General features: G+C 47.7%; 1 protein-coding gene across 2 annotated transcripts in view; it reads right to left on the bottom strand.

Moving 5' to 3' along the window:
* Positions 1-20,134, bottom strand: part of phex (phosphate regulating endopeptidase homolog, X-linked) — a 167,684-nt gene that overhangs the window by 104,146 nt on the left and 43,404 nt on the right. For both annotated transcript variants that reach the window (XM_041211476.1, XM_041211477.1), the window contains exons 4-5: positions 19,030-19,116; positions 918-1,144 (exon numbers count right to left, since the gene is read on the bottom strand). In XM_041211476.1, coding sequence (XP_041067410.1) covers positions 918-1,144; positions 19,030-19,116 — 314 coding nt within the window. The remainder of the gene's footprint in view (positions 1-917; positions 1,145-19,029; positions 19,117-20,134) is intronic.

Below are 20,134 nucleotides of genomic sequence, written 5' to 3'. Positions count from 1 at the left end.
AAACACTGGATCTAGCATAAGGAGGGCTTTAACCTCCATTTCAATGTCTATCTAGTTTGATCAATAAGTCATTGATGCAGAAACTAGATGCGTAGATTAAGCCAGTTATAGTATCACTCAGAATACTTAAACAAGGTCCAAACTCCTTCTGCCAGCCAGAATGGTGTCGGGAGCAGTTGCACATGTGCCAGAGGTGTGGACCGAGTGCTCATGTGGATTATTACGGTGGGATAAATATTGGCAAGGATGCTGGAGATGACCTGCTCATCTTCAAAACAGCACCATGGAATCATTTACCTCCACGCAAGGGTAATCAGGGTCTCCGTTTAACATCTCATCCAAAAGACGTTGTCTATGACAAGGCAGCGCTCCCTCAGTACTGCACTAGGGTGTCAGCTGGGATTTTATACTCAAATTTCTGGAGTGGGATTCGAATCCCCAACCTTCTGCCTCAGAGGCCAGGATGATGCCACTGAGCAACAGCTGACATTCAGGAGGCTGTGTTCTTCAGGAGCTTACAGACTCCTAGCTGCCCACCTTCCCTGACCTCCACCTCATTCTAAATTCTAGGGTCAAAGGCTATTTGAACAATAGGGAGGCCCAGTGTGCTACCAGTCCCATCTCCAAATGTGGCATCACCATGGAATGGGGGAAGAGGCAAAAGTGCCCCATTGCCTTGGCAATGCATAATAAAGCTCATCCCTGAGGAGAGAGAGTCCCAGAAACAAGTAGCACCTGAGAATCTCCTCACCACCCCCCAGCCCCAAACTTCTCTCCCCCCAGCCCACTCTGCTCAGATTTCAACAATTCTGTACTCCAAGCAGTCCGAAATTTCTGAGTCTTTTCCCTTGATTCTGGAGTAACCACACGGTGTAAACATTGCAATGGGAGCTTCTGGTGAGGGCATATTCACTGACCTTTAAGATGTGTTCATTGGAGTTTTTGTCATCAGTAGCAACAAAGAGCCGAACAAAGATGTTATTACTGAATTTTCCTCGGAGGAGAGCCAATGTCTCCAGTAGGTTGAATTCCTCCTCTTTCCAGGTTCCCTCAGGCCCATTGCTTGTCTCGAGCACTGGCCAGTGTAAAAATGGCTGCTTCAGAAACTTGAGCAAGGGCTTGGCATCCTCCATTTCTATAGCACCTAGCAACAAAACAACACATGAATAACCATTTAGATGAACTAACAAGATAAGAGTTGTTCATGAAAGGTAGCATAGGAACATTCAATCTGATTGGATGTATTTCTAGAGGTTTCATCACATGAACCCTGTTACAAAAACCAGACTTAGCTCATCGGAGAGTGGAGTGGGGCAGTCCCAACAGTCCTTGGGAATTTCTACAGGGGAGCTTAAGTGGAGAGGGCTCACAAGAAGCCCTGGGGATTGAAGAAGGCAGCAGAAGGTTGGTGACTCCATGCTGTGGGCCACTGGGGCAAAGGTAAGCCCCTGTGGAGCAGTGGTGTTTTGCTTGGCACGGCCGAAGAAAGTTGTGTGTGAGAGTTGGTGCTGGAGTGCAGACTCTGGAATCCCGGTGGACGTAATCTCAGGAGACGAGATCGAAACCCTACAAGATTGCCACCATTGAAGCTGTCTGAATTGGAGCAACTTGTGGAGAGAATTCCAAGGCGAGATTTTCAAAGGTGAAGGCTGGGATCCATCATGAGGGAGAGACAGAGTTTCATTGATATTAGTTGACTCAGTGTTTACTCATGCCTGAGTGGATTGTTGAGAAATCAGTGGATTCTGTCTTAGTCGCATCTGCCATTTAGTGTGCTGTGTGGAGAGTTCAATGACAGTTTGCCTGTTAATTCATATGTACCTCATATTAACCCTGAATGTTAAATATTGTAAATTGTTTTATCTTTCTGACCTTGTGTAGTAAAGCTTATGGCCTGAACTTTTAGGTCGGTTGGCAGGCGCAATCGGCAGGCCCAGGATCGCCCAGGGAATGGACCATCGACCACAATCAGCCCCCGGCCATGATTTCACGCTGGCTGGCAAATTAACAGCCAGCCAGCATGAAATGCGTGTTGAGAAGCTCAGCGTTGCTGGGGTGGGGGCAGGAAGAGAGTGAGCACTGACATCAACTCGGGCACAGGCCAGCATTGAGAGAAAGCTCCATGAAGACAGAGAGCTACCTCAGGGAGCTGAAGATCTGAAAAATCAAAAATAAAGATTTCAGGAACTGAAAGAAAGTGTCCAAGCATCATAATCAGTCACCTGAAAATTTAGCGACGAAAATGCTGCCCACGGAAATGTATTTATACTTCATTTCATCATGGAAGCCTCGTCACCCCCGCAGATAAGGTTTCATGAAAAATACAAAGGCCGCCTGGCTGATTTGCCTGACTGCCAACCATAAGGTTGGACAGACCACAAAAAAATTGGAGTGAATTGCTACGTTAATGGGCTTAATTGTTCTCTTATTTGTCAGCGGGCGCGCTTTTGAAATATCAGAACGCTCACCTGACGCCATCTCGTGCGATTTCATACTGGACGGGTTCAGGCAGGCGTGTGCTCTGCCCCCGCCCAGCTAAAAATTCTGCTCTCTGTTTTGTTGTTCAGAACCCTTGGGATCTCATGTCTTTGTTCTCTTAGCCAGTGTCTTAAATTTCAAACTTTGTCTTTAAACAAAAAGCTACTGGTCCCTGACCGGATCATATCAAAAACTTAAGGGCCCAGTCCAGGGTCATAACACCTCCTGCCTCAAACTGCCCTGCCTCCACACTCCTGCCATTGGTCACCTAACACCCACATCATCACAAATCTCTATTTCTCTTCACCAATTGGAATAGGAACAGACATTTTTGTTTACTGATTAGACAACTCTTAACTGTCAAACAGCCTTTAACTCCCAAACCCAGTATTTTTATGGATAATGAACAAAAAGTATTCCAAGTAATTGAAAAAAGACACAGTTGTTTAAGATGATGAAAGGATTTACTGGGGTAGAGAGGGAGAAATAACTTTCTCTCATGGGCAGGGGGAAATTGAGAACAAGCGGGTAGAGCCTTAAAATTTGAGCTAGGACATTTAGGGGTGATGTCAGGAAGCATTTCTTCACACAAAGAGCAGAGGAAATCTGGAACTCTCTCCCTCGATAAGCTGTTGTGGCTGGGAGAGGGTCAAACAAAAATGTCAAAACTTAGATTGATAAAATTTTAGTTTGGCAAAGGTGCTAAAGATTAGAGAAGCAAGGTAGATAGATGGAGTTAAGATGCAGATCAAGCATGATCCACCTGAGTGAAGGAACAAGCTTGAGGGGCTGAATAGCCTATTCTTATTTCTTTGTTCTTCCTATGTACGCAGTGTAATGTAAAAGGGGATTGGAGTAGGGCAAATAGAGAAACAAAAGATGTGTCCACAGGTGTTCACTCCACTGCAGCCACTTCTGGGTACCACACTTTAGGAAGGATGTGAAGGCATTAAAGAAGATGCAGAAAAGATTCACGAGAATGGTTCCAGGGATGAGGAACTTCAGTTACATGGACATTGCAGAAGCCTGGATTGTTTTCCTTAGAGAAGAGAAGGTTAAGAGGATATTTGATGGAGCTGTTCAAAATCATGAGGGGTCTGGACAGAGTAAATAGGGAGAAACTATTCCCGTGGTGGAAGGATCGAAAACCATAGGAGACAGATTTAAGGTGATTGATAAAAGAAGCAATGGCGACATGGGGAAAAACTTTTTCATGCAGCAACTGGATAGGATTTGGATGCATTGCTTGAGAGTGTGGAGGAGACAGGGTCGATCAAGTGGTTAAGATCTGGATGCATTGTCTGAGAGTGTGGTAGAGGCAGGGTCAATTGAGTGGTTAGGATCTGGATGCACTGACAGTGTGGTGGAGACAGGGTCAATCGAGTGGTTAGGGTCTGGAATGCACTGCCTGAGTCTGTGGAGGAGACAGGGTTGATCGAGTGGTTAGGGTCTGGAATGCACTGCCTGAGTGTGTGGAGGAGATAGGGTCGATCGAGTGGTTAGGGTCTGGAATGCACTGCCTGAGTGTGTGGAGGAGACAGGGTTGATCGAGTGGTTAGGGTCTGGAATGCACTGTCCGAGAGTGTGGTGGAGACAGGGTCGATCAAGTGGTTAGGGTCTGGAATGCACTGTCTGAGAGTGTGGTGGAGACAGGGTCGATCAAGTGGTTAGGGTCTGGAATGCACTGCCTGAGTGTGTGGAGGAGACAGGGTCGATCAAGTGGTTAGGGTCTGGAAGGCACTGTCTGAGAGTGTGGTGGAGACAGGGTCAATTGAGGTTTTCTAGAGGGAATTGGATTATCACCTGAGAAGGAAGAATGTGCAGGGTTATGGGGAGAAGGAGGGGAATTGCACTGGATGCATTGCTCATTCAGAGATGTGACATAGACATGATGGGCAGAATGGTTTCCTTCTGTGCTGTAACAATCCTGTGGCTGCAACCATTTACTCAGAAATCACAACAGATCCATGGAGAGTACCCACTGTTGGAGAGAAATGGAGAAGTGGGTGTGGTGTAAAGTTGTTGAGTTTAATGTTGATGGACGATTGTAAAGCTAATCAAAAGATGAGATGCTGTTTCTCAAGCTGGCATTCAGTCTGATTGGAACAGTATAGGAGGCCAAAGGCAGAAAGGTTAGACTGAGACTGGGATCCAGAATCAAATTAGCACCCTGGTCTTGGACCTCAACTATTTACAGTTTCTGTCAACTACTTCAATGAATGGACTGAATGCATGGTTGCCAAATTTGCTGATGACAGAAAGATAGGTAGGAAAATAAGTTGTGAGGAGGATGCAAGGAGTCTGCAAAGGGGCACACATAGGTTAAGTGAGTGGGCAAAAATTTGGCCAATTGAGTATGATGTGGGAAAATGTGAACTTGTCCACTTTAGCAGGAAGAATAGAAAAGCAGCAAATTATTTAAATGGGGAGAGACTGCAGAACTCTGCTGTACAGGGGGATCTGAGAGCCTTGGTATATGAATCAGGAAAAGTTAGTATGCAGGAACAGCAAGTGATTAGGAAGGCAAACAGAATGTTGTTGTTTATTGCAAGGAGAATGGAATATAAAGGTAGGGATGTTTTACTACAGTTGTGCAAGGCTTTAAGGTGAGACCACATCTACAGTACTGTTAGAAGCAGTTCAGAGAAGTTCACTCAACTGATACTTGGGATGGGGGTTATCTTATAAGGAAAGGTTGGACAGGTTGGGCCTGTATCTATTGGAGTTTAGAAGAATGAGAGGTGATCTTATTGAAATATGTAAGATCCTGAGGGAATGTGACAGGTTGAATACTGAAAGGATGTTTCCCCTTGTGGGTGAGACTAGAATTAGGGGCCACAGTTTAAAAACATTTAAGATGGAGATAAGAATTTTTTTTTCTCAGAGGGAACTCTTTGGAACTCTCTCCCCCAGAGAGTGGTGGAGGCAGGTTCATGGAATATTTTTAAGGCAGAGAGAGATTATTGACTAACAGGGGAGTCAAGGTTATTGGGGGTAGGCAGAATGTGGAGTAGGGGTCACAGTTAGATCAGCCATGAGTTTATTGAATGACAAAGCAGGCTCAAGGGGCTGAATGACCTACTCCTGCTCATTATTCATATGTTGTGCATGCGTGAGTGTGTAATTTCCACCTTCTTCTACAAGATAAATCATCCTTGTCAGGGCAACTCAAGTTATACAATTGACAGTACTCCCATACAAATGGTCACGAGGTCAAGCAATTGCTTCAGAATGGCTGGGGTGTTCAGGGTTATGGGAGCTGTCCATTATACCCATGTATACTCACGAAACACTCTTCAGGATAAGGAGGCCACGTGAGCAAGCTGTCCGGATGCCTGGTGTCTGGTGCCTTGCCGTGTGTGTCCAGAATCATTTATTCCTTCATGGGATATGATTGCCAGCAAGGCCAGCATTTGCTGCCCATCCCTAACTGAGTGCCTTGCTCAGCCATTTCAGAGGGCAATTAAGATTCAAATGCGTTAGGTCAGACTGGGTAAGGATGGTAGGTTTCCTTCCCTAAAGGCCATTAGTGAACCAAGTGGGTTATTACAACAATCCAGTAGTTTCATAGTCACTTACTGGGACTGGCTTTACATTCCAAATTTATTAACAGAATTTAAATTCCACCAGCTGCCATGGTGGGATTTGAACCCATGTCCCCAGACCATTTGCCTGCGCCTCTGGATTACTAGTCCAGTGACAATACCACTGCACCATCACCATAGTGTGCCTCATTGCTTTATAATGAGGAGAGGAGGGAGTAGACATGTTCCCACGAGGGGGAAAGGAAGGACACCCAAAGCTACAGTTCTAGGTCACTACAGATTGATGCGTTAAGTTCCAATAGTTATTTAGGAATGCATTATCCATTACAAGCCTACCGACTCCCACAGCTACCTTGACTACAGCGCCTCACACCCCGCTTCCTGTAAGGACTCCATCCCATTCTCTCAGTCCCTTTGCCTTCGTCGCATCTGTTCTGATGATGCCACTTTCAAAAACAGTTCCTCTGACATGTCCTCCTTCTTCCTTAACCGAGGTTTTCCACCCACGGTCGTTGATAGGGCTTTCAACCGTGTCCAGCCCATCTCCCGCGCATCCACCCTCACGCCTTCTCCTCCCTCCCAGAAACATGATAGGGTCCCCCTTGTCCTCACTTATCACCCCACCAGCCTCCGCATTCAAAGGATCATCCTCCGCCATTTCCGCCAACTCCAGCATGATGCCACCACCAAACACACCTTCCCTTCACCGCTCCCCCCCCCCCCGCCCCTCCACCGGTGGCATTCCGTAGCGATCGTTCCCTCTGGGACACCCTGGTCCACTCCTCCATCAGCCCCTACTCCTCAACCCCCACCTACAGCACCTCCCCATGCATGCGCAAAAGATGCAACACCTGCCCCTTCACCTACTCTCTCTTCACCGTTCAAGGGCCTAAACACTCCTTTCAAGTGAAGCAGCATTTCAATTGCATTTCTCCCAACTTAGTCTACTGCATTCGTTGCTCCCAATGTGGTCTCCTCTACATTAGAGAGACCAAACGCAAACTCGGTGACTGCTTTGCAGAACACCTTTGGTCTGTCCTCAATAATGACCCAAACCTCCCTGTCGCTTGCCATTTTAACACTCCACCCTGCTCTCATGTCCACATGTCTGTCCTTGGCTTGCTGCATTGTTCCAGTGAAGCTCAACGCAAACTGGAGGAACAACACCTCATCTTCCGACTAGGCACTTTACAGCCTTCCAGACTGAATATTGAACTCAACAACTTTAGGTCTTGAACTCCCTCCTCCATTCCCACCCCCTTTCCATTTCTTCCCCCTCCCTTTAGTTTTTTCCAACAATTTATGTAGATTTTTCTTTTCCCACCTATTTCCATTATTTTTAAATCTATACATTTTATGCCCTGTTAGTCTTATTTCACCCCACCCCCACTAGAGCTGTACCTTGCGTGTCCTGCTATCCATTCTTAATTAGCACATTCTTTTAGATAATATCACCACCTTCAACACCTCTTTGTTCTTTTGTCTGTGACATCTTTTGATTATCTGCTCCTATCCCTGCTTGCTTGTCCCTACAACCACCCCTTCCCCGACTTCTCTCCCCCGACACCCCCCACACCCGCCCCCCCCCCACCTTAAACCAGCTTATAATTCACCCCTCTCCTATTTTTACTCAGTTCTGTTGAAGGGTCATGAGGACTCGAAATGTCAACTCTTTTCTTCTCCGCCGATGCTGCCAGACCTGTTGAGTTTTTCCAGGTAATTCTGTTTTTGTTTTGGATTTCCAGCATCCGCAGTTTTTTGTATCTATCTCTGTGTTTAATTGACTGCCACTTCTCTTCAAGAAATGTCTACCTTGAAGAAGTTTTGTCCTACTCTCCATCAGGATTTTCGAATCTCCCTTTTGCCTTGTTTACCTTCATTGCTTTCCATTTCTCTCCTGGTGTTTGACAAGGTGTTTACTAAAACCCGCTTTCACAGCCATATCTCCTTTCTCAGTGACTGTCTCCGTCTCTGACTTACCCCACGTGGATTTCAACTGAAATTCCATTCCTCATGTTTCGAACCCACCCAGGATTACAGGTATCTCCGGGACATACAACGTTCCTCGGACTGCTGTTCCCGTCGCATTCTGAGATCCACACTCAGTGCCATGCACTGCCATATGAACACACTCGACCTCTCCCTCCAGCAGCACCACTGTACCCTTTTTTAAAGCTGCACGTGCCCCCAGTTTCATTTTATTCTTCGTCTCATCCGACGTCTCAACAAGAAACTTTTTCTCTTTCTCTCAAGTGCTAAGAAACGCAAGCTCCAACAACTCATCGACACCAACACCCATCTAGGACCCTCCACCCCTGCCTGTCCCTCCGTCCCCTCCCCATCTTCCAATCCCGGCCCCAGCCGTGTATTCACTATACCCCCTGACCTTCCCCTCTCCGACGCTGAACATTCAGTGCTCAGCAAAGGACTTAGTTTCATACCCTTTCACCCTCATCTCAATGAATTTCGGGCTCAGCATGATGCTGAACTCTTCTTCCGCCGTCTTCATCTCTGGGCTCACTTCTTTGGGCAGGAGTCCTCTCCCCATTCAACGGATCCTTTTACCCACCTCCAATATTCTCCCTCCACCTGGACCCCTCCCTCTGGATTCTTACCTTCTCTATATCTTTTCATTGAGAACTGTTGGCGTGACATTAGTCGTCTCAATTTCTCTGCTCCTCTCACCCATTCTAACATATGTCTCTCTGAACTTACTGCACTCCGTTCTCTCAGGTCCAACCCTAACATTGTCATCAAACCCGCTGACAAGGGTCGTGCTGTTGTTGTCTGGCACACTGATCTCTACCTCGCGGAGGCTGAGCGTCAACTCGCAGACACTTCCTCCTACCTCTCCCTGGACCATGGTCCCACCATTGAACATCAAGCCATTGTTTCCAGGACTGTCACTGACCTCATCTCCTCTGGAGATCTTCCTCCCACAACTTCCAACCTGATAGTCACCCAATCTCAGACGGCCCGCTTCTACCTCCTACCCAAAATCCACAAACAGGACTGTCCCAGCAGATCGATTGTGTCAGCCTGTTCCTGCCCCACAGAACTCATTTCTCGTTATCTTGACTCCCTTCTCTCTCCCCTTGTCCAGTCCCTTCCCACCTACATCCGTGATTCCTCTGACACCTTACGTCACATCAACAATTTCCAGTTCCCTGGCCCCAACTGCCTCCTCTTCACCATGGACGTCCAATCCCTCTACACCTCCATCCCCCACCAGGATGGTCTGAGGGCCCTTAGCTTCTTCCTCGAACAGAGGCCTAAACAATCCCCATCCACCACTACTCTCCTCCATCTGGCTGAACTTGTTCTCACACTGAACAATTTCTCCTTCAACTCCTCTCACTTCCTCCAAATAAAAGGTGTGGCTATGGGTACCTGCATGAGCCCCAGCTATGCCTGTCTCTTTAAGGGGTATGTGGAACATACCTTGTTCCAGTCCTACCCCGGCCCCCTCCCACAACTCTTTCTCCGGTACATCGATGATTACTTCGGTGCCGCTTCATGCTCTCGTCTGGACCTGGAAAAATTTATTAATTTTGCTTCCAATCTCCACCCCTCCATTATTTTCACGTGGTCCATCTCTGACACTTCCCTTCCCTTCTTTGACCTCTCTGACTCAATTTCTTGTGATAGACGGTCCACCAATATCCATTACAAGCCTACCGACTCCCACAGCTACCTCGACTACAGCTCCTCACACCCTGCTTCCTGTAAGGACTCCATCCCATTTTCTCAGTTCCTTCACCTCTGTCACATCTGTTCTGATGATGCTACCTTCAAAAACAGTTCCTCTTACATGTCCTCCTTCTTCCTTAACCGAGGTTTTCCACCCACGGCGGTTGACATGACCCTCAACCGTGTCCGGCCCATCTCCCGCGCATCTACCCTCACGCCTTCTCCTCCCTCCCAGAAACATGATAGGGTCCCCCTTGTCCTCACTTATCACCCCACCAGCCTCCGCATTCAAAGGATCATCCTCCGCCATTTCCGCCAACTCCAGCATGATGCCACCACCGAACACATCTTCCCTTCACCCCACCCCCGGCGGCATTCCGTAAGGATCATTCCCTCCGGGACACCCTGGTCCACTCCTCCATCACCCCCTACTCCTCAATCCCCACCTACGGCACCTTCCTCTCTCCTCACCGTTCAAGGGCCCAAACACTCATTTCAAGTGAAGCAGCATTTCAATTGCATTTCCCCCAACTTAATCTACTGCATTCGTTGCTCCCAATGCGGTCTCCTCTACATTGGAGAGACCAAACGCAAACTGGGTGACTGCTTTGCAGAACACCTTCGGTCTGTCCGCAAGAATGACCCAAACCTCCCTGTCGCTTGCCATTTTAACACTCCACCCTGCTCTCATGCCCACATGTCTGTCCTTGGCTTGCTGCATTGTTCCAGTGAAGCTCAACGCAAACTGGAGGAACAACACCTCATCTTCCGACTAGGCACTTTGCAGCCTTCCAGACTGAATATTAAATTCAACAACTTTAGATTTTGAACACCCTCCCCCATCCCCACCCCCTTTCTGTTTCTTCCCCCTTCCTTTTGTTTTTTCCAATAAATTATATAGATTTTTCTTTTCCCACCAATTTCCATTATTTTTAAATCTATACCTTTTATGCCCTATTAGTCTTATTTCACCCCACCTTGTGTGTCCTGCTGTCCATTCTTAATTAGCACATTTGTTTAGATAATATCACCACCTTCAACACCTCTTTGTTCTTTTGTCTGTGATATCTTTTGATTATCTGCTCTTATCCCTGCTTGCTTGTCCCTACAACCACTGCCCTCCCCCCCACTTCTCTCCACCCATCACCCCCCACCCCACCCCACATTAAACACATTAAAGCTTATATTTCACCCCTCTCCTATTTTTATTCAGTTCTGTTGAAGGATAATGAGGACTCGAAATGTCAACTCTTTTCTTCTCCGCCGATGCTGCCAGACCTGCTGAGTTTTTCCAGGTAATTCTGTTTTTGTTTTGAATTTCCAGCATCCACAGTTTTCTGATTTTATTCTACAATGTGAGCACTGATTGGAGAATTTCTAGATGAAACTTTTTCAACCTTGTATATAGTTGACTGAATTCCATTATCTAATCCTCTATGGAACTTAATTCCAACTTTCTAAATTTGTCAAAATTGGACCATGCTTCATAAGCACTTAAAATCTATCAAAAAGGTTATTTATTATCCATAAAATCTAATAAAATTTCCAAACCTTCATCTGTGTCCAAACGCTCAAGCTCCAACTGCAAAAATACTTTGCATCTTATTTTGCTTACATCCTGTAGTGAAAGTGCCAAAGCCATCCCCCTGTTATTTCTTTGGCAAGGACATACCCCATGTCCACATGGTTACTTCATTTTTCCATTGATCACTTGGTTGACACTCAGAAAACATCGGTGTGTAATCAAACCCCGACACTCTACATTTTGATTCAGCCAATTTTTTGGTTTTTTTTGAGTGACTCAAAACCACTTTGTTCATAAGGTTAATGCCAAATACTGTCTTTTGCCCAAAGAGAGCTTAGTTTCCAATCTTCTCACTTACAAGCAGGAACTATCCTCTGCTCCCACTGTTAAGCTCGAATAGTTGTTTAGAAATGAAGACCAAAACCAAGACAGACTCCTTCAGACAGAGTTTTATGATAAGCTATAAAACTCTCCACAGGCCACACTAGTCTCAGCTTTTATACAACCAAATGTGTACTTAAACAACCTAATAATTAGCAATTGAACATCTTTAACTGTTTCCTTCCCTAACATGAGGTTCATGTGAGACAGAAAAGAGGTGAGAAATGTAAGGCGCTCAACCAGGAAATCTGAGCACAATATACAAAGTCCGAATGAGATCCAAAATCGGGAATAAGAGGGGCAAAGAGAGAGCATGAGAATTAATTAGCCAGTAATGTAAAAGTCTCTCATAAAGATTAAAAAGTCAATAAAGAGTCAAATAGTCAAAGGAAGGCTGTGGCTGACTAAGGGTTAAAATGCAGATCCCCTTCTGCAGGCAGGCGACATGGCTGAGGTTCTAAATGAGCATCTATCTTCACAAGAGTCGTCACTCCTGCCAATGTAACAGTAAAGGAAGAAGCAGAAAGGATATTAATGGGGATCAACATGGATTTTCAAAAAAAGGGAGGTACTTAAAAGGCTGATAGTCCTCAAGCAGACAAGTCACCCGGTTATATGCATCCTCAGTTACTGAGAGAAGTAAGGGTGGGAATTGCAGAGGCTCTGACCACAATCTTCCAATCCTCCTTCGATATGGGAGTGGAGAATTGTAAATGTCACACACCCCTGTTTAAAAAGGAGAGAGAGAGATACACCCAGCAACTGGAGGCCAGTCAGCCTCGTGTCAGTGGCAGGGAAACACTTGGAGGCAATGGCCTGGACTTTCACCATGATAGGGAGGTTCTCCTGGAAAATCCTGGAAATGGGACAAAATTTCGAAGCCCCACTGCCAAAGACAGCATTTCCCATCTTCATGGGGGTGGGACTCAAGTCAGACCGGGCTCCCTGCATGTGCGATTCATGGAGGCAGGGGCTATTAAAATCACCAGCCACCTCCACTGACTCACAGCTTTTGAACCCCAGCTGCAGGAATCAGAGTGTGCAGGGCAGAGCAGGCCAGGGAATAGAAGGTCTGAACGTGGATCCTTTGGATAGCTAGGGTGCCCCTTAGATGTATGACACCCTTTGGATAGGATCTGGGACAGGTTTGGGAGAGGTAAGACACCCCTTGGGATTGTTAGAATTAAACATGATTACGCACTTGTTACACACAAACTCATAGGAACTGTCAGGCTTTCCAGGAACTGTCAAGCTGTCAAGGAAATGTCAAAGGATACCAGCTGTGTTGACATGGAGAAGGTAAGGGCAAGGAAGGGTGGTGAGCAAGGGGTTATGGGGTGGCAAGAATTGGCATTGTTGGCATGGGGGTATGAGTTCGCGGAGTTCTCCCAACTCTGTGAACATTCTTCAAGGGAGGCAATGGGTGTAGTGGTATTGTCACTGAGTAATGAGATCCTGGGTAATGCTCTGAGAACCTGGGTTTGAATCCTGCCATAGCAGTTGGTGGAATTTGAATTCAATAAAAAATCTGGAAATAAAAGTCCAATGATGACCATGAAATCATTGTCGATTGTTGTAAAAACCCATCTGGTTCAGTAATGCACTTTAGGGAAGGAAATCTGTTGACCTTACCTGGTCTGGACTCCATGTGACTCCAGACTCAGCAATGTGGTTGACTCGGAAATGACCAAGCAAGCCACTCAGTTGTAACAGACTGCTACAAAGACACAAAAAAGGACGGACCACCCAGCATCGACAATGGCAATCTCAGTCCTGTCAACTCTGCAAAGTCCTCCTTACTAACATCTGGGGGCTAGTGCCAAAATGGGGAAAGCTGTCTCACTGACTAGTCAAGCAACAGCCTGACATAGTCATCCTTGCGGAATCATACCTTACAGATAATGTCCCAGACACCACCATCACCATCCCTGGGTAGGTCCTGTCCCACCAGCAGTACAGACCCGGCAGAGGTGCCGGCACAGTGGTATATAGTCATGAGGGAGTTGCCTGGGAGTCCTCAACATCAACTTCGGACCCAATGAAGTCTCATGGCATCAGATCAAACATGGGCAAGGAAACCTCCTGCTGATTACCACATACCACCCTCCCTCAGCTGATGAATCAGTGCTGCTCCATGTCGAACATCACTTGGAGGAAGCACTGAGGGTGGCAAGGGAACAGAATGTACTCTGGGTGGGGGATTTCAATGTCCATCACCAAGAATGACTCGATAGCACCGCTACTGACTGAGCTGGCCAAGTCCTAAAGGACAGAGCTGCTAGACTGGGTCTGGGGCAGGTGGTGAGGGAAGCAACAAGAGGGAAAAACATACCTGACCTCATCCACACCAACCTGCCTGCCACAGGTGCATCTGTCCATGACATTCTCAGTTGGAGTGACCACCGCACAGTCATTGCGGAGACAAAGTCCCGCCTTCACATTGAGGATACCCTCCATCGTGTGGTGTGGCACTATCACCGTGCTAAATGGGATAGATTTCAAACAGATCTAGCAATTCAAGACTGGGCATCCATGAGATGCTGTGGGCAATCAGCAGCAGCAGAATTGTACTCAACCACAATCTGTAACCTCATGGGCTAGCATATCCCCCAATCTACCATTACCATCAAGCCAGGGGATCAACCCTGGTCCAATGAAGAGTGCAAGAGGGCATGCCAGGAGGGGCACCAGGTATACCTAAAAATGAGGTCTCAACCTGGTGAAGCTATAACACAGGATGAATTGCATGCCAGACAGCATAAGCAGCAAGTGATGGACAGGGCTAAGCGATACCACAACCAACGGATCAGATCTAAGCTCTGTAGTCCTGCCACATCCAGTCATGAATGGTGGTGGACAATTAAACAACTGGAGGAGGAAGCTCCACAAATGTCCCCATCCTCAATGATGGAGGAGCCCAACACAGCAGTGCAAAAGATAAGACTGATGCATTCACAACAATCTTCAGCCAAAAGTACCGAGTGGATGATCCACCGCGCCCTCCAACGGAGGTCCCCAGCATCACAGAAGCCAGTTTTTAGCCAATTCGATTCACTCCATGTGTCATCAAGAAACGGTTGAAGGCACTGGATACTGCAAAGGCTATTGACCCTGACAATATTCCGGCAGTAGTACTGAAGACTTGTGCTCCAGAACTTGCCATGCCCCTAGCCAAACTGTTCCAGTACAGCTACAACACTGGCATCTACCTGGCTATGTGGAAAATTCCCCAGATATGTCCTGTACACGAAAAGCAGGACAAATCCAACCCGGCTAATTACAGCCCCATTAGTCTACTCTTCATCATCAGTAAAGTAATGGAAGAGATCATCAACAGTGCTATCACGCGGCATTTGCTTAGCAATAACCTGCTCACTGATGCCCAGTTTGAGTTCCACCAGGGCCACTCAGCTCCCAACCTCATTACAACCTTGGTTCAAACATAGACAAAAGAGCTGAACTCCCAAAGTAAGGTAAGAGTGACTGCCCTTGACATCAAGGCAGCATTTGACTGAGTGTGGCATCAAGGAGCCCTAGCAAAACTGGAGTCAATGGGAATCAGGGGGAAAACTCTCCACTGGTTGGAGCCATACCTAGCACCAAGGAAGATGGTTGTGGTTGTTGGAGATCAGTCATCTCAGCTCCAGCACATCACTGCAGGAGTTCCTAAGGGTAGTGTCCTCGGCCCAACCATCTTCACCTGCCTCATCAATGACCTTCCTTCCATCGTTAGGTCAGAAGTGGGGATGTTCGCTGATGATTGCACAATGTTCAGCACCATTCGTGACTCCTCAGGTACTGAAGCAGTCAATGTCCAAGTACAGCAAGATTTGGACAATATCCAGGCTTGGGCTGACAAGTGGCAAGTAACATTTGCACCACACAAGTGTCTGGCACTGACTATCTCCAACAAGAGAGAATGTAACCATTATCCCTTGATGTTCAATGGCATTACTGAATCCCCCACTATCAATATCCTGGGGGTTATCATTGACCAGAAACTCAACTGGACTAACCATATAAATACTGTGGCTACAAGAGCAGGTCGGAGGCTAGGAATCCTGCAGAGAGTAACTCACCTCCTGACTCCCCAAAGCCTGTCCATCATCTAAAAGGCAGAAGTCAGGAATGTGATGGAATGCTCCCCACTTGCCTGGATGAGTGCAGCTCCAGCAACACTCAAGAAGCTGGACACCGTCCAAGACAAAGCAGCCTGCTTGATTGGCACCACATCCACAAACATTTACTTCCTCCACCACCGATGCACAGTAGCAGCAGTGTGTACCATCTACAAGATGTACTGCAGGAATTCACCAAGGCACCTTAGACAGCACCTTCCAAACCCACGACACTACCACCTGGAAGGACAAGGGCAGCAGATACATGGGAACACCATCACCTGGAAATTCTCCTCCAAGTCACTCACCATCCTGTCTTGGAAATATATCACCGTTCCCTCACTGTTGCTGGGTCCAAATCCTAGAACTCCCTCCCTAATAGCACTGTGGGTGTACCTACACCACATGGACTGCAGCAGTTCAAGGAGGCAGCTCACCACCTCCTTCTCAAAGGCAATTAGGGATGGGCAATAAATGCTGGCCCAGCCAGCGACACTCACATCCCATGAATGAACAAAAAAAAACAAACACGACCCAGGGTCAAAAATCTGGGCCAACGGGTCCAATTTTAACCCATTCACTTACACAGGGTTAAACTTGGGCCAAGTAATCCAGGGCAAAATTAATAGGCATTTGGAAAAGTGTGGACTAATAAATGAAAGGTAGCACAAGTTTCTTAAAGCCAAAAACAAAATATTGCAGGTGTTGAAACTCTGAAATAAAAAAATAGAAAATTCAGGAAATGCTCAGCAGGTTTGGCAGCATCTGTGGAGAGAGAAGCAGAGTTAATGATCAATGACCCTTCATCTGATGGTGGGAATATACAGTGTGGTCCCCAGCAGTTCCTATTAAGTACTGATATGTATCAATGACCTGGACTTGGATTTGGGTGTATAAGGTATCATTTCAAAGTCTGAGAGGTGACAATGAGGAGTGATGGGGGATGGGGAAGCTTGTTTCAAGACTCTCAAACAACACTCGCTCGCTGCGCTCAGTTACATGGGGTCCACGTTACCTCCTTCTCCTCGCATGGTGGCCTCCCAAATGTGGGCTTAACAATGTGCCCCCAGAATGGCCAGGCTGTTGGGGACACAGCAGCACACCGTGCCTGGGAGACCCTCTCTGGCACAGACGGCAAAGGATCCCCACCCCACCTGTGCAGTCTCAGCAGGCGAAGTGCCGTCTCTTACGGCTGCTCTACAGTGTTGTGTGTGGCCCCCTGGCTTTCTGAGGCAGCACCTGCAGGTTTTTCGGCCGGTGTGCAGATGCATTAAGCATTTTTGTGTGGCTGAACACCAGCCCTTTTACTCGGGGCTGCCATCAAAGTCTGCTTCTGAATCCCCTGCAGCGAGCCTCTTGTGAGACCTCGCTCTGGGGAGCAGACCCCCCACACTCGCCTGTCGCACTGCTCTGGCTGCAGGCCACTCATACCCGCTGTCTCATTACACGTGGACCCTGCCTCTGAGATGCTCCCTCTGCCTATATCTGAGCTGGTGGCTGTGAGTGTCAGGTCAAGTGATGGTGTTTCTTCTTCAGCAGCCTCTTCCTGCTCCAGGCCTTCAGCCTCCATGGCCAGTAAGCACAAGAAATAGGAGCAGGAGTAAACCACACAGCCCATGGAACTTGCTCCGTCAGTCATTGCTGATCTTGGACTTTAACTCCATTTTCCCGCCCACTCCCCATATCCCTTCATTCCCCGGGGGACAAAATCTGTCTATCCAAGCCTTAAATATATTCAATGCTGGAGCATCCACAATCCTCTGCGTTAGAGAATTCCAAAGATTCTCAACCCTTTAGTGAAGAAATTTCTCCTTGTCTCAGTCCTAAATGATTGGCCTCTTATCCTGAGACTGTGGCCCCCATGTTTTAGATTCCCCGACCAGTGGAAACAATCTGTCAGTGTCCACCCTATCAAACCCCTTCAGAATCTTATGCTTCAATGAGATCATCTTTCATTTTTTTAAACTCCTGTAGATATAGACCCAATTTACTCATCCTCTCATCACAGGACAACTCCCTCATCCCAGGGACCTGTTTAGTGAACCTTTGCCTCCAATGCAAGTCTATCTTTTCTTAAATATGGAGACCAAAACTGCACACAGTACTCCAGATGTGGTCTCACCAAAACCCTGTACAATTATAGCAAGACTTCTTAATTCCTGTACTCCAATCCCTTTGCAATAAGTGCCAACAAGCAAGTTGCCTTCCCAAGTGTGTTAACTTTCTGCATTCCTTGTACAAGCACACCCAAGTCTCTTTGAGCATCAACACTTAACAGGTTTCACACCTTTTTAAAAAATATTCTGCTTTTCTATCCTTCCGACCTAAGTGAATAACTCCACATTTCCCCACTTTATACTCCATGTGCCATCTTGTTGTCCTCTCACCTAACCCCGTCTGTATCTCTTTGCAGCCTCTCTGTGTCCTCCTCACAACTTACCTTTCCACCTAGCTTGGTATCATCATCAGTGGCGGTTCTTGGGTATATGAAAGGAAAAAGGCATAAGGGTAGGGTTGGGGTGAGGGAAGGGTGCAAAACAAGAGGCTCATTGTTCTACTGCCTGCAGATTGGAAATCAGAACAGATTGTGGGATCAGGGTGAAGTGGGGTTTGAGCAGGTGCTTTAGGCAGGAACATACCATTAGCCTCGATGGCTTCAGTGTTGCCATTAGCCGCAGTCTCAGTCATAGCCACTCCTTTTATTCCCAGTACTGTCTGCACCAGGGGAGGTCAGCACATGCAACCGTGCCTGCCCCCTACTGCTGGTTTGCTGCTTCTGCAGCTTATCCTTGGCCCTGTAAAGGGAAGTGCATCCAAGAATGGTATGCAATAGGTTTGGGTGCTGTGCCTGCTATAGTTGAATAGCTAGTAGTTTGTGCAAGCTGTGAGATGTGAGTGTGTGAAGGTGAGGTGAAACATATGAATATGAGGCACTGATCAAGATTGTTGGTAGGTGAGTGAGGGGGCGAGGTGGTGGATTACCAGTCGAGTGAGATTCCCATGACCCCACTGTCTCCTGCACTAGTTGTCTCAAACATTGTGTCAGTCACATCTTATTCCATTGTCAAGTACAGTTTAAACATCTGTAAGTCTCACAATTCATTGAGTAGGAGTATATATCAGCACCAAGGTCACACCATGACTATCCGTATACAAATGGTGACATTTTATCTTCAATAGCAGAATTTAACATGAATCAGTTAAACACCCATACACTGGTCTTGCCGAGACTAACAGCTGCAGGTCTCCTGCACTAAATTTATAAATTTACCAGAGCTCACAAATGACTCACTCTCATTCATGCACGATCGGTAAAGATCCTTCGTTTTTTTCACAACTTCATTGTCCCTTTCTTCATCGATAGGGTTTTCTAACAACTCTACAGAAAGACAAAAAAACAGAAAGACAAGAGTCAGGGTTCATGGGGATAACATCACAAACAGATTGAACAGAATCATTGCTAATGGTGTTCATTGAGCTGGGGAGGCAACAGTTTTGCTGGGGAAGGGGCCAAAGAGAGGGAGGGGGAGAGTGGGGGAGAGGAGGGGAGAGGGGGGGAAAGGTATGGAGGGGGGAGAAGAGGGGGCAGAGGAGAGGGGAGGGGAGGGGGAAAGGAGGGCAGAGAGGACGGGGAGAAGAGGGGGAGAGGAGGGAGTAGGGAGGTGGGGGAGGGGTCAGAGCAGGGCAGGGTCATAGGCGGAGAGTGTGGGGCAGAGAGGAGGAGGGAGTCAGGGGCAGGAGGGGAGAGGACCAAGGGAGGCAGAGGGGGGACGGGGATGGGGAGCAGAGAACGGAGAGGGGGAGAGGGGATGGGAAGCAGAGAGGGGGAGCAGGGAGAGGGGAGGGGGCAGAGAGTAGGGGAGGGTGGATCAGTAGCGGTAAGGGAGGAGGGGCAGAGAGAGGGAGAGGGGTCAGAGAGAGGGAGAGGAGGCAGAAAGAAGCAGAGGGGGAAGAGAGGGGGAAAGCGGCAGGGGTCCTGGGGGGAGAGGATAGAGAGGGTGTAACGGGGAAGGGGGGTGAAAGGAGGGGGGCAGTGAGAGGGCAGATGGGGGGAGGGGTCATGGAGACAGAGAGGGTGGGAGATGGAAAGAGGGTGGAGGAGGAGAGAGGGGTAGGGGGCAGAGAGGGAGTGGGGACAGAGAGGGGGGAGGGTGAAACAGGGGTAGAGAGGGGGGATAGAGAGGGGGAGCAGGGGCAGAGAGGGAGTAGGGAAGTGGGCAGAGGAGCGGGGCAACAAGAGCAGCGAGGGAGAAGTGGGGGCAGAGAGAGGGGGCAGGGAGGGGGAGTGGGGGCAGAATGAAGCTGGGATGGTGTGGGCAGAGAGGGGGGAGAGGGGGTGGGTGCAGGCAGAGGGGTGGTAGGAGAAGGGAGAAAGAGCAGGGGAGAGGTGGGGCGGG

Source organism: Carcharodon carcharias, chromosome 18 (genome assembly GCF_017639515.1).
Source record: "Carcharodon carcharias isolate sCarCar2 chromosome 18, sCarCar2.pri, whole genome shotgun sequence".
NCBI lineage: Eukaryota > Metazoa > Chordata > Chondrichthyes > Lamniformes > Lamnidae > Carcharodon > Carcharodon carcharias.
This window is presented reverse-complemented; position numbering and strand designations above follow the sequence as displayed.